The sequence below is a fragment of the Cyberlindnera jadinii genome (genome assembly GCF_001661405.1).
Source record: "Cyberlindnera jadinii NRRL Y-1542 unplaced genomic scaffold CYBJAscaffold_10, whole genome shotgun sequence".
NCBI classification, from domain to species: domain Eukaryota; kingdom Fungi; phylum Ascomycota; class Saccharomycetes; order Phaffomycetales; family Wickerhamomycetaceae; genus Williopsis; species Williopsis jadinii.
Window position 1 is genome coordinate 361,198 of NW_017963661.1, and position 23,827 is coordinate 385,024.

The 23,827-nt window shown below is 45.3% G+C and overlaps 11 protein-coding genes across 11 annotated transcripts; 5 read left to right on the forward strand and 6 right to left on the reverse strand.

Moving 5' to 3' along the window:
- Positions 1–499: 499 nt before the first annotated feature.
- Positions 500–2,374, forward strand: UBA2 (E1 ubiquitin-activating protein UBA2; the record flags this gene model as incomplete). Its single annotated transcript, XM_020216906.1, has 3 exons — positions 500–562; positions 620–2,098; positions 2,120–2,374. The coding sequence occupies 3 exons, from the start codon at positions 500–502 to the stop codon at positions 2,372–2,374; spliced, it is 1,797 nt and encodes a 598-aa protein (XP_020069673.1).
- Positions 2,212–4,059, reverse strand: CYBJADRAFT_152992 (RhoGAP-domain-containing protein; the record flags this gene model as incomplete). Its single annotated transcript, XM_020213396.1, has 2 exons — positions 2,212–3,399; positions 3,553–4,059. 2 exons carry the CDS (start codon positions 4,057–4,059, stop codon positions 2,647–2,649), a joined length of 1,260 nt encoding a protein of 419 aa, XP_020069674.1. The 3' UTR covers positions 2,212–2,646.
- Positions 4,060–5,003: 944 nt separating this feature from the next.
- On the reverse strand, positions 5,004–6,584 carry RVS167 (amphiphysin; the record flags this gene model as incomplete). Its single annotated transcript, XM_020212851.1, has 2 exons — positions 5,004–6,395; positions 6,549–6,584. 2 exons carry the CDS (start codon positions 6,582–6,584, stop codon positions 5,004–5,006), a joined length of 1,428 nt encoding a protein of 475 aa, XP_020069675.1.
- An 823-nt stretch (positions 6,585–7,407) lies between these two features.
- On the reverse strand, positions 7,408–9,072 carry CIN10 (Cin10p). The gene has a single exon (XM_020215417.1). It carries the CDS (start codon positions 9,052–9,054, stop codon positions 7,537–7,539), a length of 1,518 nt encoding a protein of 505 aa, XP_020069676.1. The 5' UTR covers positions 9,055–9,072; the 3' UTR covers positions 7,408–7,536.
- A 160-nt stretch (positions 9,073–9,232) lies between these two features.
- Positions 9,233–10,309, reverse strand: PUP1 (proteasome core particle subunit beta 2). Its single transcript, XM_020217530.1, has one exon. It carries the CDS (start codon positions 10,074–10,076, stop codon positions 9,267–9,269), a length of 810 nt encoding a protein of 269 aa, XP_020069677.1. The 5' UTR covers positions 10,077–10,309; the 3' UTR covers positions 9,233–9,266.
- CYBJADRAFT_168548 (uncharacterized protein) lies at positions 9,956–10,309 on the forward strand. The gene has a single exon (XM_020215418.1). The coding sequence runs from the start codon at positions 10,102–10,104 to the stop codon at positions 10,267–10,269; it is 168 nt and encodes a 55-aa protein (XP_020069678.1). The 5' UTR covers positions 9,956–10,101; the 3' UTR covers positions 10,270–10,309.
- Positions 10,310–10,508: 199 nt separating this feature from the next.
- On the forward strand, positions 10,509–14,073 carry TRS120 (TRAPPII-specific subunit TRS120). Its single transcript, XM_020215419.1, has one exon. The coding sequence runs from the start codon at positions 10,563–10,565 to the stop codon at positions 14,052–14,054; it is 3,492 nt and encodes a 1,163-aa protein (XP_020069679.1). The 5' UTR covers positions 10,509–10,562; the 3' UTR covers positions 14,055–14,073.
- Positions 14,074–14,232: 159 nt separating this feature from the next.
- Positions 14,233–15,222, forward strand: PET123 (mitochondrial 37S ribosomal protein mS26 PET123). The gene has a single exon (XM_020215420.1). It carries the CDS (start codon positions 14,264–14,266, stop codon positions 15,152–15,154), a length of 891 nt encoding a protein of 296 aa, XP_020069680.1. The 5' UTR covers positions 14,233–14,263; the 3' UTR covers positions 15,155–15,222.
- Positions 15,223–18,875: 3,653 nt separating this feature from the next.
- Positions 18,876–20,990, forward strand: CYBJADRAFT_129185 (ferric reductase family protein; the record flags this gene model as incomplete). The annotated part of the gene is made up of 1 exon (XM_020212831.1): positions 18,876–20,990. The coding sequence occupies one exon, from the start codon at positions 18,876–18,878 to the stop codon at positions 20,988–20,990; it is 2,115 nt and encodes a 704-aa protein (XP_020069681.1).
- On the reverse strand, positions 20,913–22,556 carry STE24 (zinc metalloprotease). The gene has a single exon (XM_020217132.1). The coding sequence runs from the start codon at positions 22,409–22,411 to the stop codon at positions 21,071–21,073; it is 1,341 nt and encodes a 446-aa protein (XP_020069682.1). The 5' UTR covers positions 22,412–22,556; the 3' UTR covers positions 20,913–21,070.
- A 145-nt stretch (positions 22,557–22,701) lies between these two features.
- On the reverse strand, positions 22,702–23,511 carry TDA4 (Tda4p; the record flags this gene model as incomplete). The annotated part of the gene is made up of 1 exon (XM_020212823.1): positions 22,702–23,511. One exon carries the CDS (start codon positions 23,509–23,511, stop codon positions 22,702–22,704), a length of 810 nt encoding a protein of 269 aa, XP_020069683.1.
- Between the last annotated feature and the right edge of the window lie 316 nt (positions 23,512–23,827).

A 23,827-nucleotide genomic window follows, 5' to 3' on the forward strand; every position in this document is an offset into this window, starting at 1 on the left:
ACAGGGCCTACGATTTTTTTAAAAAAAGGACATAGCGTCGGACTGTACTGGGCTTTTTCGATTCCGTAGTTTTTTCCCTCAATGGTGTCTGCTCTGGGCAAACTCCTGTAGTATGTTTCATCTCTTTGGCTGGCGGGAAGCGTCAGTTTAGTGAGTGAAATGGCTTGAAAAGCCGTTCAATATGCGTAAATCGGAATCAAACCCCCCTGTGTGAGCAGAGGTTTCGGAACCGACTTTTTTTGCGTTTGGGCGTGCGCGTACCGGGCGCGAGGGGAAAACGTGGAGGGTGCGGTTAGGAGCGCGTGGTGGAAGGTGTGCGGGTGGAGTTGATTACGTCATCCTGTTGTGCTTCTGTCTGTTCGCGAACTTGTTTTCCACTGTTTTTGTGTCGCGCGCGCGAATGGGCGGGAAAACGTCAACAATAACGACTACAACGACTACAACGACAACAACAACAACAACAACAACAACAACAGCGCAGAGCCCAGTAGAGAGCAAAATGTCGAGGGTAGAAGGTTTGAAATGCGTTTTAGGCGATGATACGTATCGGAAGATCAGAAATGTATGTCTGTTTCCCTTCGCTGCATTCACTGGCTTATACTAACAACCTCCCTCTAAGGCCAAGGTCTTACTCGTCGGTGCTGGAGGCATCGGCTGTGAACTGCTGAAGGACCTCATCCTGCTGGGATACAGTGAAGTTCACGTTGTTGACTTGGATACCATTGACCTGTCCAATCTGAACAGACAGTTCTTGTTCCGTCACAAGGATATCAAACAACCAAAGGCCTCGACAGCTGTTAACGCTGTTCAGTCGTTCAACTTCTTCAAGACGAAGCTGGTGCCGTACCAAGCCTCAATCTACGAAACTGATCTCTTCCCGATGTCTTGGTTCGAGCAGTTCGACTTGATCTTCAATGCCTTGGATAACATTCAAGCAAGATCGTACATCAACAAGGTGGCTCTGCTGCTGAACAAGACAGTCATGGAGAGTGGCACAACGGGCACAAACGGTCAGGCCCAGCCAACTTTCCCGTACCATACTGAATGCTATGACTGTCTCCATAGGGAAACTCCCAAGACTTTCCCTGTGTGTACCATCAGATCTACTCCATCTCAGCCCGTTCATTGTATACACTGGGCAAAGAGTTTTCTATTCACTTCTTTGTTCTCTGAAGATGATGAACCTGTTGTACAACCAGAGGGTAAAGATACTGGGGAATTGGGTACTGATAACCAACAAGAGATTGCAAATTTAATCTCTGAAAATAACGAACTCGTCGAGTTGAAGAGATCTATCGCTTCTGAAGACTTTGTCGATAAAGTTATTGCGAAAGTTTTCACAAAGGATATTGAAAACTTGTTAAAGATCTCAGACCTTTGGAAGACAAGAAAACAACCAACCCCATTGGAATATAACAATCAAATTAAGGAAAAGGTGTTAAAGATCTCTAAAGAGGAAATCGGCACAGGTCAAAGGGAATGGACTTTGGAACAGAACTTGAAGGTCTTTATCGATTCGACTTTGGCTCTACAAAAAAGAATTGCCATAGAAAAGGAAATTGAATTCGATAAAGATGATGAGGACACTTTGAACTTTGTTGCATCGGCTACAAACATCCGTTCTCATATTTTCTCCATACCGCTAAAGGCTAAATTCGATATCAAATCTATTGCAGGTAACATCATCCCTGCTATTGCAACGACAAATGCAATTATCGCAGGCTTCTCAGCACTATTATCTCTCAAACAGTTTGATGAATCTTACGAAAATAGAATCCAAAATTCCAAAGCTGTCTTTACTGTTTCAAACTCTGATAAGTTTGTTTCTCCATCGATGTTACAATCGCCAAATCCAAAATGTGCAACCTGTTCAGCGGTCAGAGGAGTTGCACATTTCGATACGTCAAAAACTCTCAATGATCTTCTTGGTGCATTACAGTCCACTTATGGATTAGACGAGGAAATATCCCTCTCTCTGGGAAGTAATTTGCTCTATGATATCGATTTTGACGACAACGTTGAAAAGACATTGAAAGAAATGGGTATAGTGGATGGCGTACTGTTAAACGTGGCTGATGAAACCGATAAGTACCAATCGGTCGAACTATACATCATTGAGGTTAAAGGAGGCGATCTGAAATTACCAGATATAAAGATGGCTGAGAAACCTCCTGTTGAAGAAAAGGAAGAGAATGATCAAGACGATGAGGAAGATGGTGTAGAGCTTATTAATGATAACGATGATGATCTTCTTATTGTTGACGTTAAAGAAGCAACCTCCCCTGATAAGAGAAAGGCTAAAGCCCAAGACTATGATGATACCCACGTCACGAAAAAGCCAAAGACAGATTCTGAAATTGAGATTGTGGAATGATATGATAAATATCTCCTAATCGATGATTAATTGCAGAAAAAAATTGGACTTGTATTTAAGAATTAAAGCAAAAGAATGAAAAGGGCATTAAACAAGCATCAACCAAAAGGTTGTACAAAAAGCGGATGAAGGGTAAACAACAACAATAAAAACAAAGAAAAAGTCAAATAAAACAATCGCATTTAAAGCATAGTCTCTGGTTGATAGAATAATGGATAGTGAATCCCACAAGATTTCGTTGGTATATCATGAGCATGTGATTCGTTCCGCCCTTAATCCTTGATTCCTCTGGATGGACTCCGTAAACGTTTGAACCACGAATCTCTCTTGTTACCACTTGGTGTTTCAAGATCAGAGCCACTCTTCCAACGGGAATCACGAGACTCTATGGAAGTCATATGGACAGCCCTCGGTGAAGTTACTGGTTTCACAGTTTCAGAGTTGGAATTCGGATTCAACGTTGACACGTTAATCTGTGGGATATCAATAGGTGATGATTTGATGGTATTCGTTGGGGCCTCTATATCTTCATCAGTGGTGTTCTCTCCACCAGAATGTTTTGATAGATTGGACTCCGAATGGTTTATATGTGTGGTCAACGTTGTTGGGTTGATAACATCTGGTATAACATTAGCTGCTGAAAGCGAACGAGAATGTGGTCTTGAGCCTGAAGCTGACTGTGGTACTGACAGCAAATTTGTACTGGAATTTCTCGTGGTTGGTGGTTCCGATGGACGCTTGTTGACATCTGGTAAAAGTCTCTTGGAGTATTCAATCAACACCTCCACCACTGCCTGTGAAAGAGCATATTCATCCGGATTCAAATCATGATCCGGGTGTGAAAGTATGGAGGGCTGGAATATCGCAGCTAGGTTTCTCGCAGGCATGAGGTTCTTCTTTGCGTTATCTGCAAACATCGTCAACAGGTCCAAGAGATAGTAGAGCAAGTGCTTTTGCTCCAAGGGTAACTTATCAATCAGCACACGGTACTCCTTCAAGGCGCTACGTAAATCTTTGGCGATTCTCTTCTGTTTCCGGAGCTCCTTCTGCTTCTTCCTTTCTAACTCCTCAGGTGATAATCCCTTGTCCACGTCCTCCTCCTCGAAGGGCTGTCCATCCTGCTGTTGCCGTTGGATCGCGTTGATCCGCTTCTCGATGGAATCGTTTCTCGCCTTCACGTGCTCGATGATCCTTGGTCTCGAGCGAACGGGCTCTCTAAACTGCTCATATAGGTCAAGCGGAACAAGCGGTTCCGGCAAGTTGTTCAAGAACCTTCTGAATAGCGACGCAGCGTCGTGCACCGTGTATCCGTCCCACGATAGCTTACGCCCATACTCGGGCGGCGTGCTGAAGATGTACTGCAGCTCCTTGACCCGTCTGGAGGAGCCCGTCACACGGAATATTCCTTCAACACCCAACCCCTTCTCCTTCAAGAACGAACCACATTTGCCAACTAGCAAAGGGATTCTCCCGTACCTGATGAAGTCACCAGGGTCCTCCGAGGGCACGGAGATGAGCGATTCAGCCACATCGATGGACTTCTCCAAGGGCACCCCAAACACCTCGTTGCCAAAGCCAAACTTGTTCTGCGACGCGATGAACTCGTCCCTCTTCTGTCTGATCAGCTGCTCAGAGCTCTGGCTGTCGTTGGCCACCCCCGTGAAGGAACGCGACTTGAACGACATCCTGGGCCTGTGGAGGCTCTGCTGTGACCCGTTCTTCGGCGAAACATGCGATGTGCCAAAGCTCTCCACTGAGGATCCTTGCTTCTTTAGCTGCTTCCACCATCCACTGAGACCACGAGGTGGTGATTCATCTGTTGAAGACATCTGCTTTGTTTATCACTTGTACTTCCACGATACCGCGCAGTCGCCCCTCTGTTTCGCTCTTCTGTGTTTACGTGCTTTGTCTTTGTGGTGAACCCGCCTGTTTGTCTGTTGATGTTCTTGCGATGGAGACCCTCCGTTGTTATGGCAATCACTGTGTAAGCTTGTATGTGGTGAGAAAAAATTTTGGTTACCGTGGTAAACCCTTCCTTCCAATCTGTTTTAGCGTTGACGTGTATAAAGTTTCGTGTTGTCGTGGTTTCAACAAGAGAGTTGATGGGGTTTCTTCAGTTTCTGTTTTTTATGCTGTGTTTTTTTCACTGCTCTGCCTCCCCCTCCCCGAAGAAGAATTAATATTCCCTTTTGGGTAAATTTGTATTTCCCAATTGGGTAAACTCAGAAATCCCGGTTCTGTATGTTTTGGGGGTTGGGAGTTCCTGTTTCGGGAGGGTTTCACCTGCTCCCTGTTGCACGCCAGTGGATATCGACGGTGGTTCTACAGGTAGTGGAAGATGGCAATTGAAACACTTCACGATCCGTGATGGCTTTATACTCATTCTCACCGATAGATGGTGGTGCAAGGCAACCGTAGTTGGCCCACCAACCTTGGCGAAGCAATGTCAGAAACAAGGCTGGGCCTGTTCCACTGCATCGGTGGTTAAAATATACATATATATATATGGGAACTAAAAATAACATGACGTTTGACGTATATGATTTACTCGCTGGTTGGTGCTGCCGTGGAGCGAGTTGTGGGAAGGAATTGGTTCGTTCGCTCGTTGGTCACGTGTGGTGATTGTAGCTCAGTTGAGCTGTACGTAGTTACCTGGGAAGACACCTTGCTGTCCATTTGCCCTTCCTGTCCACCAACCATTGGCATCAGCAGTTCTCTGTACAATCTCGATGACAGTGCCTGCGGTGAATGATAGGTCTCCCGCAGCTTGTGCTGCGTAGTCATACAACGCAGTACAAGTCTCCACTGCTGGTGTTGCCTGTGGAGCTGCTGCTGCGACTGGTGCTGGCGAAGCATACGAGGAGGCAGACTGTGGTGTCATAGGCTGGCCATAGCCACCTGCTGCTGCTGCTGCCGGTTGTTCGTAAGCTGGTTGTCCATAAGCTGGTTGTCCATACGCTGGTTGTCCGTAGGCTGGGGCCTGTTGGTACTGTGCCTTTTCATCAGGATAACCAGTTGCAGTTTGTCCATAGCCTCCAGCAGCAGGAGCAGGTTGTCCATAGCCTCCAGTGGCAGCAGCAGGCTGACCATAACCTCCAGCAGTTGCTGGTGGAGTGTATGGAGGCAGAGTGTTTGTACCTGCTGATCCTGCTGCGGCTCCCACTCCTGCTGCTCCTTCTTTACCATATCTACGCTTGGTCATCTCCAATTTGGCTCTAGCATGACCCACTTTGAAATGGGTGATTCCAATTGCATCGCATCTCTCTTGGATATCGCCCCTCTTAGCAGCAAATGCCTCCTCGATGTCGGAGTTCAAGTCGAAATATGGAATCTTCATATCTTCAAACTTGTTGTAAAGGGTGTAAAAGATGTTGAGTTGCATGAAGTAGAAAGACACAAACAATGGTTGAACAAACTGTGCCTCCAATTGGAACAGGACAGGAAGCTCCTCCTTCAGCATATTGTTGTAATAGTCGTACTCCTCCTGTGCAACTTGCATCTCAGCCTCGGCCTTGTACATCTTTTCCTCATCCTTTGGGGTTTTCTCCTTCTTCTGTTCATACTTGTTGTACGTATGTTTACGACGATCCAAATCCAGCTGCTTGTGTTCTCTCTTGGTTGCCATCTTTCTGATGGAGAGAATGATCTTCAGCATATCTTGTGCTGGCTGGACTATCTTCGTGTCAATCAACTCCAAATCTGGTTTTAGCGTCTCCTGCAAATCAGCAACAATCTGTCTGTACTGTTCTGACGCCTCAATACCTTCGGGATTGTCCTCAGGGATGGTGGAGTTTGGATCAGACAGCTTACCACTGATTGGCTTGAAGATCTCATCCATTGCCTTGGAGAACCCAATTTGGTGGCTCAGCATCCCGTTGACGGCGGTGAAGTACTTTTTGGATTCCTCGCTCAACTTCTTTGTCTCATTCTCAATTTCCTTGAAACGTCTCTCTGCATCATCGTACACGGGATCGTGTGTCACTTCTCCCATGTTGAGCTTCTGTCTAAAGTTCTGAGGAACCTGTTTGATTGCTTTCGTGTTAGCACCCTGGGTAAAGGCAGACACACCCCCATTTCGCTCCCCAACGGGCCTTCCATGTCATCCGCTTTTGTTGAAGAATGACCCACAGAGAGGGTGAATTGACGGCATAAAATCGTATATGGAGATACATACTCTAGACATAGCCTTTGTGAACCCTTTAAAACTCATGATTTATACGTGCAATTGGTCTGTTCAGCTGTAACCTCGATTGCCGTTGGCAAGGAAACCAAGGGCTGAGACCTGAATTTTGCGGAAGTGAACCCGCGAATCCGTTCAACACTTTGGGGAATTCCGGGGAGCGGTGTATTTCCGGGGGTGGATGTGGATTATATAATTGTTATATTATATAATTGTTACATTATATGAATGCAATATGATTTCAAATCGATAGATAACGATGTAGGAACAATGGAGTTGTATTTATTCAACATGGATTCCCATTGGACGGTCAAATTTTGGTAGATTAAAGGTCAGTTAGGGATGTGGCTTATTATTCAGGACAGTTGGTTGTTCCATCAAATGTTTTAATGAATAATATGAGATAGCTGTTGGATGAGAAAATAATAATTACTCAAAATGTTAAGCAGTCTTTATTCAAGAATTCAAGCTTATGATTGGTGAGAATAGATACTTTCATGTTGACTTAAATAATCAGTTTATAATGGCCACCATCTCTGCATGTTTAAACTATTTGTTTTACTAAAGTACACATTGCCTATCATCTGTGCTTAGACATTGCAGCCCGTCAGCCATGGAAGTGACAACCAGTAGCTCAAGGTGTAGTGTTCTTAATATTACCGACTTTCAAGGATTTCAGCTCACTTCTGAGATCTCAATTAGTTGGCCTCGTCTAAGTCACAATTGGGCCTTCCATAATGTCATAATTGCGTAGGCCTTTATACTATGTGAATAAGACCGTGACAGCCATTGCACAAGCGAAGTGCTGCATTTTAGATATCATCGTATATTGATCACTTCAGAATGATACCTTAGTTATAAAACAAAGAGCATATCATCCAGGAATTAAAGTCCATTTCTTATTATAACATAGGTCTACGATGACGTAGACCTTCAACCGTGAGCGTAAGCCTTGTGACGTAGAATAGGTCCTAGAGAGGTCCTAGAGAGAGGTGCGATGATCTACGTAATGGATATCGATACCATTCTCAAAGACCTTACGTATCTCTTCCAACGACAACCTGTTGACCTCTGGATACCACTTGAACACTGCCAGCCAACCTAGTGCGCAGACAATTGAGAATATCACAGATGTTGCGGATAAAGAAGTGGCACCAACCAAGGAGAGATAAGTAGCTGACACTATAGCGTTGGTTAGCCATCCAGTGGCTGCAATTGCTGCAGAACCAGCAGCCCTTGCCTCGAGTGGTAAGAACTCAACAGACGACCAAGGAACAGTTCCAAGAGCTGAGGCATAACTCGCAACAAACACCAAGACCGACGTGACCAGGACGTATGAAGCTGGATTCATATTCTTGGTTTGAAGCTCCTGTGGTAGGTCAATCCTGGAGAATGCAACACCAGCAACGAACAAAGCAAATGCCATGATCCAAAGCGTTCTCAACAACATCTTCCTTCTTCCAATCTCATCGATATATCTCAGCGCAACAAAAGTGAAAGCAAAGTTTGTACCACTGATCAGAATTGAAATCACAAGTGGATTGCCTACTCCAACAGCTTTGAAGATAGTTGCACCATAGTACATGAAGGAATTGAACGAGGACGCCTGTTGATAAAACATCAATCCACATCCAACAGCCAATGCCCTCAGCGTTGCACTCGAGCCAAAGAGCTTTGCATGTAATGGTAACCGATGCTGTTCCTCGTTGAGTTTGATATCATCCTCTATCGATGATGCTTTACGACTCACCTGCTCAAATGTTGCATTTGGGTATAGATTTGACAACGCTTCTTGAGCTTGAAGCTTTTCATTTTGAAGGATGAGAAACCTCGGTGACTCTGGCAAGAATTTGGCAACACAGAGGAACAATACCGAGGGAATACCACTCAAGAGGAACATTATCCTCCAATTATGGTGCATCTGGGAAACTATCAGTGCTATGATGTTTGCGAATAGTTGGCCGCCAGTGGTGGTTACTGAGTTCAACACCAGTAGCCTTCCCCTTCTCTTAGAAGGCGCCACTTCAGATATGTACACAGGTACAACCATAGAAGCAGCCCCCACAGCCAGCCCAACTATGAGTCTACCGATGACAAGAGCAGTCACGGATTGTGCAAGTCCAAGCTCTATAGCAGCCAATGTGAAGATAACGCAACATATGGTGATAACGTTCTTCCTCCCGAGATGATCAGTGAGGATCGAAGCTCCAATTGATCCAAAGAAAGACCCCACAGATGTGATGCCTGTGACTATTTCCTTCTGCCTATCTGACAGGTCTAGCGAGCCTTTATCGAGGAATATGAGAATGCTCGATATACACGCTGTGTCGTATCCAAACATGAATCCTCCTACAGCAGAGGCACAGACGACCAAAGTGACGTACTTCCCAGTTCGGGTTTCTTCAATCTCATCTGCCGTGGTGGCAATAGTTGAGCTCTGTGAGTCGATGGAGGTGTATTGCTCCCCCTGTAGAAGCGCTTCAGTGTGCTTAGCGGCCATTTCACTATAGCTATGAGCCGCTGTGTGTGTGTGGGAGATGATATGTTTTTGTTTATCTCCATAGCCACGTTTCGGGTGTGTGTGGGTGGGCAAGGGGAGGACTAAGGAAGGTGTTATTTGACGATGATGTTAACTACAGTTCAGTGCATTTCATTCCGTATGTTTTTATGACATTAAAGCACCCGTTAAATATCACTACGTGGGGAGTCTCTCTAAGCATCAACTTCCATTGGCTCGCCCGCACTCACAACGATATCCTCACTAACATCCACCAGGTTGTATATGGACTCTTTGAGCACTGCAGTGGTGCCTCTGGCAAACTTGTAGCTTCTCTCCTTCGGAGCCCTGACATTAGGAGTCTTGTAGTTTCTCAACAGCTGTGCATCCTTGCCAATCTCCATCACGCAAACGTCAACGTTCGAACCGGACCCCAAATCGTTCCAGATACCGGCTTCGATCGCGTCAGACGCCAACTTGATTGCCTCCTCTTTACTCAAATCCTGTTTCCACTCGCTCTCCAACACTGCCATTGCAGCTAGCGAACCCGATCCCAACGACTGGTAGTAGCCAACGTCTGTAGAACCGTGCGCCTGGACAGAGAACAGATGTGCTCCTGTTGGATCCACACCTGCCACGATGAGGTACGCACCAATGTGGCCTTGGTACTTGAAGAGGTGCTGTTTCAACTGCTGAAGCGAGGTCACCACCCTTGGTTCCCTGCCCGTGCTCAGCGAATGGAGCTCCAAGTTGGACGCAATCAGCTGTGTCACCATCTCAGTGTCCGCTGCAGTACCTGCACCGGCACACCAGATCTTAGGAGCCAATCTATGGAGCTTTTCACAGTTCTTGTCGGCAACAATGTCCCCAGCAGTGGCCCTCGTATCAGCGGCAATCACAACGCCACCGTTGAACTTCACTCCAACAATCGTCGTACCCGTGGACGTCGCCGTTGGCGGCGCGTGTCCATTGGCTGCGAGAAACTGGTTTCTCTGGTGGTTCTCAAAGCTCAATCCTCCAGCCATCTTCGAATCTTCCGTGTGGCTTTAAATGGCTGATCAAATGTGTATCAATGTTTACCAATATGCACTGAAATGGTTGTTTATGGCTGTTTGTGGATTGTTTTCGCCCTTCGGAGGTGATGCTGCTGCGCGAACCAGAAACGACCGGTCTCTTTACACGGGCTGGGGGTGTTTATTACCCAATTGGGCGATATGAGGGGGTGTAACCGTGTTTCCATCACCAGCTATGCTGACTGAGCTGACTGGCCGGGTTTTTTGCGCTGACATGAGACCGTGCTGTGTAATTGTCTGGCTACTGATGGAGAGCCCTCGGGTGGAGACCCACAACATCCGTACACCCACAGTTCTTCTGTCTGTTTCGTTCCGCGTTTTGTTTCGCGGGTTTTCCTATGGGAGCTTTTGTGTACATCAACAAACGTCTTCAACAACAAAGCAGCGGGAGGAAGCCGGCCTCATTGTTCATTACCGGCGCGCTTCGTCAAAATACCCATGGATACAGTGTCTTTCGTTTCTCCAGCAAGGGTGCGTACGCTGCTGGTGCCCATTGGGTCATTGGAGCGTGAGCAGTTCCAGCGGTACGTGAGGGACATCGAGGTGAGTTCCGAGGTGAGGTTGGTAGATGTCACGAGGACAAGGACAAGGACTTTCAACCCTCAGGGCTTCCCGGATGGCCGGGTGCTGTACGACTTCACGACGAGTCTCGATAGCCAGGAGACGCTGTTTCTGCAGGACTTTGAGCCTTATAGAAAGACGTTTGTTGTTATTGGGCTGGCGAGTTCATTGGAAGAACCACAGGAGGCATTGGAGTCCTTGAAGAGACTGTACAAGTCTTCGGTAGTGCATTGCATAGTGGTGTTCGACAAGAAACCCGAGTTTGAACATGAGAGCGTCATCTTCAACGCTACGAACACAGAGACGGTGATCTGTGACATCACAAGACTGTTCTTGGATGGGCTTACTGGGTATTTGGTGTCCTTCCAGCATATTACCCTGAGATCTCCAGGGACCCTTGGTGGTAACGAGAGGGCTAAGACCCCTGTGGTGAAGAGTAAGAGAATAAGCTCCGGGTCATCCATAGGGTTCTCCCTGTCAAGCGATCCAGCAAATTCCAAGATATCTATCAAATCTTCAAATGAACGCCGCCAGGCGAGAATTAAAGGGAGACAGCAGAAAATCTTGGGTAACTTGTTGCTAATTGCAGGCAAATACTCCGATGCTTTGAAGGAATTCCAAGAAGCACTGATTCTCCTCAAATCAGGCTATGATTACCTGTGGATAGCGTCAACGCTGGAAGGCATTGCTGTTTCCATTGTCATGCTTTGTTATTTAGATCTGCCGTATCAGCTAGGCCCAGCGTTGAACAGCGCATTGCACTCTTCAGCACAACCTTTGCATACACTTTCAAGCCCTTCAAGCACTCCAAACTCCTCTCCTAGGTCGTCAATGGCCATTGGATCTCTAGATCTGGAGAGGTTCACCACAACTGAGCTAATCTATCAGATTTTGTGCAAGATGATATACTATTTTGAATCGTCACAGAGTGATCCAGAAGACTATGTACCGGACTTGGTATACTGTGAAAGTATATTGAGATTCCTAAAGTTAATGACTGTGGTCAATTTCGCCGGTGGACTCAACACATTGTGCTTACACCACATGATTAAAGGCAGACCCTTGTCCATTCATAGCGACATTCCATATACATACGACAAAATGGATATGGTGAGAATTTCCAACAAAGTGATGAGCGTCCAGTTTAAAAGTATGGACATTTTATCTCAGACGAGAATATTTGGTTCTCTTTCTGCCCTTTATGGAGACATGGGTCTTCCAAGGAAGCGAAACTTCATGTTAAGAACGTTATTTGTTTGTCTGATACCACAACTAAAAGCACAACCTGGCAGTTCAACGGACTACGATCTAACAGATATCTTTAACGTTTTGATGTCTGTGTACGGTGTTGATCGCCAAAGTGAGGCGAACATTGAAAGTGCTCATGCTCCAAGATGGATTCAGATTGTAAAATCCACTCTTAAGCTATGTTCAGCTATATCCGCTGAGCTATCGGATGTTGAGTCTGTTATAAAGTTCAAATCGTTGATGTTAACGCGTTTTGCAGACTCCTTAACGGACAATGAGCAGGCCAAATTACTCGCCGATATAGAAAGGTTATCCAAAGAGCATGACATACAGGTGTACTACCCTGATCCATTTGTATTGAGGAGTATCAACCTAGTCAAACTATCAAATCCCCCAATGAAACAAAAAACAGCTGTTAAAGAGAACTCTACGGATCCTGTATTGTATAACCCATATCTACAGACTGCTATTATTGATAAGAGCTATGTTGTTCAGGGGGAATTTACTGAATTTTTGGTTGAAATTCAGAACCCATTTGCATTTGCTATTTCTATCAATGAAATCAAGATACCAGGACTTGAGATCTTCAAGAACCATTTCACCATCCAACCAAAGACAATAGGAAAGATTAATGTATTAACGAAACCATTAACTCCAGGGAAATTGGTTATTGATTCTGCAGAGATAAGAATTTCTGAATTTAGCATCCAGAGATTCAAAATTTGTAAAGCTGAAAAGGCTGCAAACCCACCAAAGTTGAAGCATCAGGAGACAACGAATAAGGATATCCTGAATACGTTTTACAAGAACATGGTGTCAAATAATGTGGATGGTCGTGCCGAAACATCTCAGATAGAATTGCACGTTATAACGGCACAACCGAACTTACAACTCACATCACATATTGAGCCTTTGATGTTGTTAGAAGGAGGAAAACAGATAGTTGAAGTCAAGCTTAAGAACCATTCTGATATTTCGGTAAACATTCTCAAGTTTTCCATCTGGGATTCCACAATAAATCCCTTGAGTAAATTGTTGGAAAGCAGGGACAAATTAGCAACTGATCTCTATGAATATGAATACTTCCTCTACAAACGTTCTGTCAACATCATTTCGAAGATTGATGAGATTCAGCCAAACGAGGAGGTTCCTCTGTTATTGGAAGTTGTGGGTAAACGTGGTGCAGTGAAAGTTAAACTTGCCCTAGAGTATGGACATTCAGATGATTCCGGATTACAGTTCACCAGATGCTTGGATATCCCAGTTCCGATTACTGTACAGCAGAGCACAGACTTAGCTGACTGTGATGTTATACCACTCTCTGAGTCAATCGGATCATCTGAGGTTCCGATCTGGCAGTATGTCAATGAGAAGGGAGGTGCCGTTTCAGATTACGTTCTGTTTTTTGTTGACATTAGAAACGTTTCCAACAAACCTATCAATATTGATGTTCAGTACAAGGATTACAAAGTGTCTGATAACATTGTCCCGATGGATACAAAGAGGTTAACCATTCCTATGAAAAGAATCGACATTGATTATGAGAATCTGAAACCGATCCCTTTGAAGCATTCAAGATTCACAAGATCAAGAATTTCCAAAAACGAAGAGCAATTTCAGAAGGAGTCCTTTTGGTACCGTGAAGAGTTGCTAAGGGATTTGAAAGGTACTTGGTCAATTGGAGAAATTACTGGAGATATTGAGTTTAGAGGCATAAGACTAACCCAGAAGATGTTAACCGTAATGAGAGTTGAAAAGGTTAACGTGAGTATAGACATTGAAGGCGAAGTTGCCAGAACTGGTCGTTTCAGGCACTTGACTCCTGGCGAATTCTTCACTGTGAATGTTACCATCGAGAACAAAACAGAAAGAGCCTTAAAGGGGACATTGAGAAACATCCCAACTACATCAACATATGGCTCCATCGAGAAGAAGATCCTCTACAACGGTATACTCCAAATGCCGTTGGATGAGGATATCGCTCCTGGTACATCGGTGACGCATAGCATGGGCGCTGTTCTACTTGAAAGCGGAGAGTACGAATGGGGTGCTGTATTTGATGAACTAGGAAACGAACTACAGCACGTTTCAAGGATCCCACTCTATATAAAGGCAACTTGATGTTAAGAGACATTATGTGATACCGAATGTAGATGAACTGATAAGTGTTACCCTCTCTTCACATGTGATGTGCGGGTTATTTCCAGTTTTGGTACGCGCACAATTTTTCACAACGTTGCCAAAAAAACAAAAAACCCATCAACGTCGTTATTGTTTCCATTTTGAGAGGGAAAGAGAGCTTCAAAGTAGATAAATACGCTTGCTAAACGATGACAAAAGGTGCGAGAGTGTTTGGAGGCAAGTCTGGTGTGCTTCCGGAAGTTCGTCAGATCTTCAAGCAGCCTATCAAGCCTGTTGTGAGACATGCCAACCCAAATGTCGGTTACGCGGAAGGTGTTGAACATCCAAAAGGAACGTCTCGTGAACAACCACTACCAAAAGTGCGTACAGTTGGTGATCTGATCAAGGATACCATGAAGAATCCAAAAAGCGTACCTCAATTGTCTACTTTGAACGAGCAGCAGAAGGAGAAAGTGACCAAAGCCGCACTTCGTCGTAAATACTATGCCGACAGTTTGCACAGAGAAGAGAAGAGACTTGAGTATGTCGAGAAGAGAACCATCGAAAGGGAAGACGAGGAGAAGAGAATCAAAGAGAACATCACATACGAGGAGTCCGAGTCTGCCAGACTTACTTTGCCAACGATTAACAAGTTGTTGGAAGGTCCATTGATGAGAGAGAGAACAGAGGAGGAGAAACAGATACTTCAGGCAAAGAGACAAGCCAATAGACTACAAAATGAGCTTAGAGGCAAAGAGAACAGAGCCACTGATCTTCTGGAGTTATACTACGCTGCTGATAACTTCATCACTACTGAGGCTGATCTCAAAGCCGCAATTGAAGATGCCTTTGGCGCCAAACGTATTTCCACAGAGTTCCAGGCACAACGCACCTACAGTCCAAAGCTTCTTGATGCCCTATTTGGTACTATCGGTGCAACCAAGTCAGGTGCTGATAGTTCTTCGAAGCCAGGTCTTGCTCAAGTGGAGGAGCAAATCACTGGTGATAGACATGAGTTTGAACAAAGAGTTGCTGATGCCCATGACAGAGCTGTGAACAAGGAGAGGGAAGAAAGCTTGAGGGATTTGAAGGCGAACTAGAATCATTAAAGTGCATGTATATATTAATTATCACGGAGTAAGCAACATGATGTATATAAGATGAGGATTGTGTAGTGCAATCGTATTGGAAAGGGTGTAAAACATCTGGTGTTCGTCAATGCCTAGCCAATTAGGATTTGAGCTTTGAATAGCTCAAGCATACACTTCTAACAGTGCTGTTGTAATCATGCAGGGTCATCGCTTATGATTGGCTACACCTGCACTTGTTTCCGATATTGGCAATGGCAGGATTAGAGTAGTCCATGGTACATCCTGTGTTTTAAGTGTAATTCATTCTAATACGTCCAAGTGAAGACTTCGTTCAAGATGTTAATGATTGGATGATATGGAATTTCAATTGAGCGTTACAACATGTTACCATGGCTTGTGTTATTAATCAGTTGTGGGTATATGAGGTTTATAAATGCTCCATTTGGAACCCGTTCACTGTGTAAGTTACTTCATAGAACAACCACTGAGCCAATAGCAGCTCAGGAATATCCATAGTAAGCAAAGACTTGCCTACTGTAGATCATATGCACTCTCATTCGAAGCATTCGATGCAATTATTTACAATTTGACTTATGTAATGCGCTCTATATTACGTTGCTGTGTGATGGTCTCTTGGGACTCAAAATTAGTCCTGAATATTTAGCAACCACATCTATTACATTGCGAAAGGCCTACAGCGCACATGTCCTCAGTGTGTAGTATCCTTCCAATGATAAAGACAACCAGAACCATCATCTTCTTCACCATACTGCAAAGATGTTTTCTTAAGTCCATGTACAAATGGAGTCCGTACATAGCATCCCTTCCTTTTACGGACATCTGATTGGATTATTAGAACTCCAGCCTGAGCTGGCTGTTTCAAAGTAGCAAATTATACATGGTTCAAACCCAAGGTGAGTTTCACATGCCCTTCCAGGTAATTTTGCTCTGATGGCCATTCGTTTACTCAGCTTACAGGAGTATTGATGGCTGCGAATCATCATGCAACTGTTTCCTTTATCACAAGCTAAGAAAACCACAAGGCAGAGACAAATAGCACTCCAAAGTCTTATGAACGGGATTATAGCCATATCTAGAGCATATTCGCATTACTACTGTGCTGTTACTGGCCCGTAAGCTCCAGCTTGATGACACACATGGCCAGTTCCTGGGGTTGAACTGCACAATGTATGGCAATTTGGTCGCTGCATAAGGAGCTTCAAAGGTCAATTATATGGTTGCACGCACGCCGTACAGAGCTTGGTTTAAGGGCAATTTCTTATCCACCTAAGCCAGTAGCATGCCCAGAGTTTACAAGCCATGTTATAATATGGAAGAGCATGATAAATAATACAACTGCATTATCTCTCTCTTGTGTAATCGGACGTCTGATGTGGCTCCGTTGTCTTTCCGATTACCAAGTCCTCTGACAAGAACCCACCTTTCCCAGCTTATATGGTTCCTATGTTAGAGCTCTATAACTTAACATCCAGTCTCTACTTGTTGGCATTGTACTTCAGGACTCAGGTGTTTAAGGGCTCGACTGTGCTACTGACGACTCAATTCTCTGCCGAAATGTCCGGAACCCAACAGCATATCAAGTAGTTATATCTCTTGCGCAGTACTTTGTCGGTGCCAAATTTAGCCCTCCCTGCTATCATATAGTCTAGCTTCGTGCGTTTAGAAACTTGCTGCCTCATTGATATTTTCGGGCCCAGACTTCACTTCCATAGTGTGGATATTAGACTTGATGTCCCTGACTTCCTCACCCAAATGCGAGATGCCGAAACATCCCCTAGTAGTGGTCAACGTAGATGTTTTGTATGGAGGAGGTCATGAACATTTGATCCCCGGCATCAAAGCCAAGAAAACAGTCAGAACTAAGGGGCATTGAGCACCAGTGACTACTCTTGGTGACACTTACTCTTCCATTAAGAAAAGACGTATGTATACTTTCAATACGCTTCTTTCTTTACATATATCGTTTACAAATTTTTGTACTGGATGGAAAATTTTAAAGGGTGTGAATATGGGTAACGGGCAATGATGCAGCTATTTAACCGCATGTTCTTCATCCATTAGTCTTCAACCAATGGTGATTGGCCACAAGTAACACCACTGGAATCTTAACGGTGGGGGCAGGGATGATCAGCGAACCAGGAAACTCTTATTGATCTCGGCAAAATGCGCCAAGTTCCAAGAGTTGTCACCAGTGAGCTGGTGAGCGCATTCGCATATACGGCTTGGTGGTCTCAAGTAGCTAGGCCCTAGAGGCGTGTGCACCTGTAGCAAGTGCCTACGAAGTCCCCTCCGTGCACAACTGGAACCTTGTAGTTACTAAGAAACGAATATATGGATAGTCCTACGGGATCAACAGGCTATACATGCTCTGTACTTTAGTTACATTCCAGTTATTTCCTCATGGCCAATATGTGTAAGTTACTGCGGCTTTTTTAGAACACAACTTCGTAATTAATCCAGTCTAGTCCCATATTGCAATTGCCCGTGAGGTTCACACGGCGTCAGCAGGGGAACGGAAGAAAAGATGCGCATATATTCCCAAGCCAAGCCCATATGGAAGAACCTTCACACTTAAGATTTGACAAGTGACAGAATTTTGATGGAATTTACACATATCTTCAAAGACGTTTGGTGAACAACAAGCACTCTTTCCCGTAACAAGAAGCAGAGGCAACAACTGGCAGCAGCAGCACCCAGCTGATCTCTTCATGAAAGAGCCTGGCCAGTCAAAGCCGATCACCGGGCGTCTCCACCTCCCAAATTGCCAAACAGAAAGTGTGTGGAATTTCGTTTCTCAGGACAAAACAGCGTGCATGCGCGTGTCTCCCATTGGGTGTCGGCCAGCAAAAGACATGCAACCTAATGCATACTGGTGAAAATTTAGGATTATCTTTTCCATCTTGTCCGGAAATATCTCAACATCTAAGGACATTCCATCCAATCAGAAGGGGGGTAACAAGCTTATATTGTAGGGCCTGCAGGGGGCACCGAGGCAACGTTGGGAACGCCTTGATGTTGGTTTTAGTTATCGTTGAGGTCTGGTTCAACCTGTGTGTCCAATAGTGCACGCTCAGCTATCGTTTCAATGGCAGGAGAATTGTTCTTAGTCAGAGCTCTAAGGGGTCTGTGTTTCAATCACAGCTCCTGGGAACCCGTAGAGGACACTCACACTGGGTGTACAACGCTTCAACTCTGAGGCTGAATTACCCGTAAGATTTCTACAGTGAGCTTTAACAGCAAGAAAAGTTTTCTCAGGAGCCGACCGTAGAAATGGTCGAGTCCCTACATTGCATATGGGACTATAGCCACACAGGGGACTTTAATGTATGGACATGTCGCCCTATCTGAAAGATCAGCTACACGCAAGAGTAATATGGAATCTCCAAGGAGTGGGAGTGAACCTGGAAACGTTCAGCCAAAGCTCTAAGGGCATCAAATCACAGGTCAGCAAGACTGTATGCTTTCTAGGCCCGGTATGGGTAAAGTGGATAGAGCTGCATTCCGCTGTACGTATGTACAGTGAAGGGACTAGAAAAAAAATGCTGTAGTAGTCCCAGTTTGCATAAAACATACACAGGGACATTATCAGATCAATCAAATCTTTCAGGAGTGGTGAACTATATAAAGAGTGGGTCTTTCCTCCCACCCAGAATGTTGAAATGGCTGAACTTCCATTTTCATCTGGCTGAAGCACAAGAAACGTTACAGCATGAGAGTGAGTCAACTGGTTTTACCTCTTGTGTCTCTGATACCATGTGTACTAGGAGACGACGGTTACAAGCACTACTCCAAGGATGAGATCATTGTTCAGTCTTGCAGAACATCTCTTGCCAAAACGGCGTTGTTCTGTGCAAAGGATACTGCCAAGTCCTACAAATGCTCTTGCTCCACACCGCAAGGTCTCGGTTCTTGGTTGTACTGTGTCTATGATCAGACTTCGCTTTACGATGAGACCATCGATGATTTTATCATCGAGTACTGTGAAGAGAACGCCAACAAGAAATACACAAGAGAGCAGCTCAAGAAACAGTATGAGAATGCCACAGACTACATTATCAATCCTTCAGATGTTGACGGGTTCAACAAGAGCGCAGTGACGTATGTTCCTGTTGAGTACAACAAGAAGGTGTTTACCAATGCTTACAAGTCCATCGAGGCACGCCGTAAGAATGAAGATTGGGGTATGTGGATGGGCGCCGGTTTGATTGGCTACTGGGCTCTCATGTTCTTGCTTGCTGGAATCTACAACTTCCTAAACCTCACTGTCTTTGTTGCAGGTAACTTGAAGTCCCATCCAATGAATCTCATCAGAAAGCATCTTACGATGCCAGCCACCTGGGGGAAGAGACACTCACATCCGGTAACAGTGTTTAAGATGTTTGTTGGATACATTCCCCTGAGAATCCAGTCCATCGTCATCTTCTTCTACCTTGTGCTGGTTGTCGTCTTCTCAGCAACAGGCTACTCGTACATCGAGAATGATACTATCTGGCCAGACAGAGGCGCCCAAATGTCCAGATATCCAGGTGACAGAACTGGTATTCTGGCATGCTTCGCATTCTTGTTGACTTTCCTGTTTGCTGGTAGAAACAACTTCCTCATCTGGGTCACTGGCTGGAACCAAAGTACTTTCCTCACGTTCCACAAGTGGATCTCTAGAATCAACTTTCTCCTTGCAGTTACCCATGGTGGCTCCATGCATGTCCAGTCCAAGCAACTTGGTAAGCTGGCCTCACGTTATGCGAACCCATGGATGCGCTGGGGTGCCGTTGCCGTTGTCTGTGCAGGCTTGATCATGGTGCAAGCCTGCTATGCTGTGAGAAGAACACAGTACGAAGTCTTCTTGATCATGCACATTCTACTGGTTGTCTTCTTCCTCATTGGCTCTTGGATCCACACGAGAAACTTTGGATATGACATGTTCACCTACGCCATGGCTGCCATCTGGTGTTTTGACCGTTTTGTTAGAATCGTGAGACTCACCTACTTTGGTGTTCAAAAGGCCCAGGTCACCGCTGTGTCCGACGAGGTGCTGAGAGTGGTCATTCCACGTCACAAGCTGTGGAAGGGGTTCCCAGGATCGTTTGGCTACCTCCACTACCTCACGCCAAAGACGTTCTGGCAGTCTCATCCGTTCACCTGTATCGACTGTGACGACAATACTGTTACTTTCATCACCAAGATCAAAGGTGGTGTTACCTCTGTTATCTACAACCGTGTGATCCAAAGCGCAAACAACACAGAGAGCATTCCAATTCTTCTTGAAGGCCCATACGGACACATGAAGCCTGTGCACAAGTTCTCCACGGCTTTATACTACACAGGTTCCACGGGTATCTCTTCATCGTATGCCACCATCAGAGACTGTGCTCGCAGAGGAGTACAGCAGCATGTTAAGCTGTATTGGGTCATCAGAAACTGGAAATCACTCGACTGGTTCTATGATGAGCTGTTAGAACTGAAGAAGACAAGTGCAGAGGTTATCATCTACGTTTCGGATCCTTCATCTCCTCACGGAACAAGACATCTCAGTGGTAATTCGTCTGATTCCTCCTCTACAAACCAATCAGAGAAGAACGACTCACATGATGAAGAAACAAAGGGTGGAATGCCACCAAAGGAGCTCGACTTTATCCAATTCAGAACGGGAAGACCAAACATGCAAGAAGTTGTCACTTCTGACTTGCAACAAGCCAACGGTAGCACAGTTGTGGTTGCCTGTGGCCACAACAGCATGGTTGATGATGTTAGATACTACGTCTCTCAGAACCTGGATGCAACAAAGGGCAGGGTGGAGTATATCGAGGAGTTGCAGGTTTGGTAAGTTCCGTACTATCACAGTTTCAAGTGTAACAATTTTAATTTATTCGACTTTTTGCTTCTTTTGAAGAGCTTGTAGTTATATCACTTTTGCTTTGCATCGTAGTGTTTAGCCTTGTTGTTGATGGCATCCAATCTTTCTGGAAGGATAGGATGTGAGTGATGATAACTGGAGTATAACCAGTCTGCGTCTGGGGAGCTCAAGTTCTTAACATTGAGGCTGATCAAGGCCTTTGAAAGAGACTGAGCGTAGCCCAACTTGACGGCATACTCGTCGGCTTCGTACTCGTGTTTTCTGGACAGCAAGTTCATGAAGAACGTCATGATGTTATCCAACGGTTGAAGAATATCGGAGAATAGGAGGAAGCCAATGAGAACAGGTGTCTCATTGAAGAAGCCAAAGCTCTGGAACAGGGACTTGTTGTGGATGAAACCAGAGAACAAGGTGAAGATAGACAAGACGTGGAGTTGAGCAATGAGCAAAGTCTTTGTCGTATGTGACAAGGCCCAATGGCCAATTTCGTGGGCCAAGACAGCAGTTGTTTCCAAGGTGGTTGATGTTTGAATCAAGGTGTCATAGATGACAATCTGCTTGGACCAAGGCAAGCCGTAAAAGTAGGCGTTCGAGTGAGCAGATCTCTTTGAGCCATCGATCACGTAGAGCTTAGTCAATGGGAATTTGTTATCGGAAGCCAGGTTTTCAATGGATGTCTTGAGTTCACCTTCCTCCAATGGTGTCAGCTTGTTGAAGAAAGGTTGAATCAGGGTTGGGTAGATAGCGATAGCAATAATCTGGACTGCCATCATGAACAACCAGACGTAGAAGATGAAGCTGTCTCCAAAGTAGTCAATGATCTTCAAGAAGCCAGCAAGAACAGGGAATCCCAGGAGGAAAGTAAACACCAGGCTCTTAACGGTATCGACAGCCCACAGCTTGACCGTCAGCTTGTTGAAGCCAAACTCTTCTTCAAGCACAAAGTTCTGGTAATATGACAATGGCAGCGACAGCACAGTGGACAGCAGGGAGAAAACAGAGAGGAAACACAAGCTATGAACAATCGTGCTTGATTGTAAAGCAGCAGGCAAGATTGGAGCAATTGAGCCGTAGATGGACTTGCCAATGGACCACAGCTTTGGAAGGATATCGTACTGGATGAAGAAGTAATTCTGAGCAAACGAGTAGATTCCGGTGAAGATGCTGAATCTCGCCTTCGCACGAGAGTACGACTGTGTCTTGGTGAACGTCTCCTCATCAATTGAGCCCTTCAGAGACGGGTGGATCTCCTTCTTCTGAAGCACCTTGTACTGACGGTACGTGAGGTACGTTTCAAAGGCGAACTGGAATGTGGTGAAGCCCAGGATAATCTTCTTCCATGGAATGGACGGCTGGTCCACCAGAGAGGCAAACTGCTCGATAAAACTCATCGCTGTGTTGGTTTCGATGGTGGTGTTGATGTTGTTGTTTGTTGATTCCGATGTGTTGTTGATGTTGATGTTGTGGCCAGCTTTGCCTTCCCGCCCGGGGAATCCCGCCACCGCCGCGCACCGTTGAAAAACTTGGAGGCACGGGTAGAAAACACCCGGACACCACCGAGGACCCTCGGTGTAAGTACTACGGAGCCTTTTGCTATAGGCAGAGGTTTGGATGCTAAGATGCTTTTCTTTGGTGGGAGCTGGTGTTTAAATGAGTCAATATAGTCAATTGATTAGTATGTTCACTCCTGCTTGGATTTGGAGGAAGAATTGAACTTTTTAGCAGCGATCTGGATCATCTTTTGGAACCAGAACACGTTCAAAGTGTCCAGGCCAACGTTCAAGATCACAACTATCACACAGAGCACGACTGGGACTTGGTCTCTGTACTTCCAGAACTCACACAGGACCCAGTAGATAGCATAGAAGCCCCATACGATTCTGACGAAGAAGAACACCACGATCAAGAGCAGCCCGTTGACTGCGATGACCCAGTTTGGAATGGCGCCGGTGGGCAACTTGTTTGCAAACCAATTGACGTTGACAAACGGTGTCGACAGCTCAAAAGAGAGGAAAGATGCCACCCAGCCCAGGCAGAATGGTCTTAAAGTGGAACAGAAGACAAAGAGGGACGCAATGGCATGTACGAGGAATCCAACGCCAAATAGCTTGAAATGACGAATGCACACGAAAAGGTCCCACACAAAGTAGCCAATGGTTATTGAGCTGACAAACGCAGCGTATGGGGTGTAGTGCAGCACAGTGTTGGCGGAGAGGTGCTCATCACCAATCAGCGGGATAATGACGAGGATGGAGATGATGCACTGAACCATCGACACGACGTGGATGTCAAAGTTGAGCTTGGAAGACTGCAACAGCTTATCATAGTGCTCACCAAACGTGGATCTCGATATCAAGGGAGATAGCACGTATAACAGCTGGTAAAAGACAATTGACGCAATGATCTCGTGGTAGTGTGCCTCGTAGTAGCTCGATGGGTTCGTGACGAACGGTCTCCATTCGAGAAATGGATCATAAGCTTGGACCAGCATGATTGTACGGGACGTTTGGACACACAAGCACACACAATTACACAGTGGTAGCAATAGTGAACCCTCCAGAATGCTGTGTTGTGGAATGGTTTGTAAGCACGGAAATGTTGGGCTCCAAAGGGAACGAAATGGTATTCCGATCTCCGCTGCGCGGATTTTCGGAATTTTGCGAAACTTCACGAAATTGGCGAAAAGATCAAACTTTCACATGCCAAAAGTTTACGTAAGCCTTACGTAATCCCCTAAACGACTGAGGAGAGCCACAAAGACAAAAAAAATTGAAAAATTTAGGCAGATTTCTCATAAAATTCACCAT

What these genes read in the sequence shown, in the direction of transcription:
- PET123 (XM_020215420.1), top strand. Translation starts at nt 14,264, where the DNA reads ATGACAAAAGGTGCGAGAGTGTTTGGAGGCAAGTCTGGTGTGCTTCCG.
- PUP1 (XM_020217530.1), bottom strand. Translation starts at nt 10,076, where the DNA reads ATGGCTGGAGGATTGAGCTTTGAGAACCACCAGAGAAACCAGTTTCTC.
- CYBJADRAFT_168548 (XM_020215418.1), top strand. Translation starts at nt 10,102, where the DNA reads ATGGCTGATCAAATGTGTATCAATGTTTACCAATATGCACTGAAATGG.
- STE24 (XM_020217132.1), bottom strand. Translation starts at nt 22,411, where the DNA reads ATGAGTTTTATCGAGCAGTTTGCCTCTCTGGTGGACCAGCCGTCCATT.
- CIN10 (XM_020215417.1), bottom strand. Translation starts at nt 9,054, where the DNA reads ATGGCCGCTAAGCACACTGAAGCGCTTCTACAGGGGGAGCAATACACC.
- TRS120 (XM_020215419.1), top strand. Translation starts at nt 10,563, where the DNA reads ATGGATACAGTGTCTTTCGTTTCTCCAGCAAGGGTGCGTACGCTGCTG.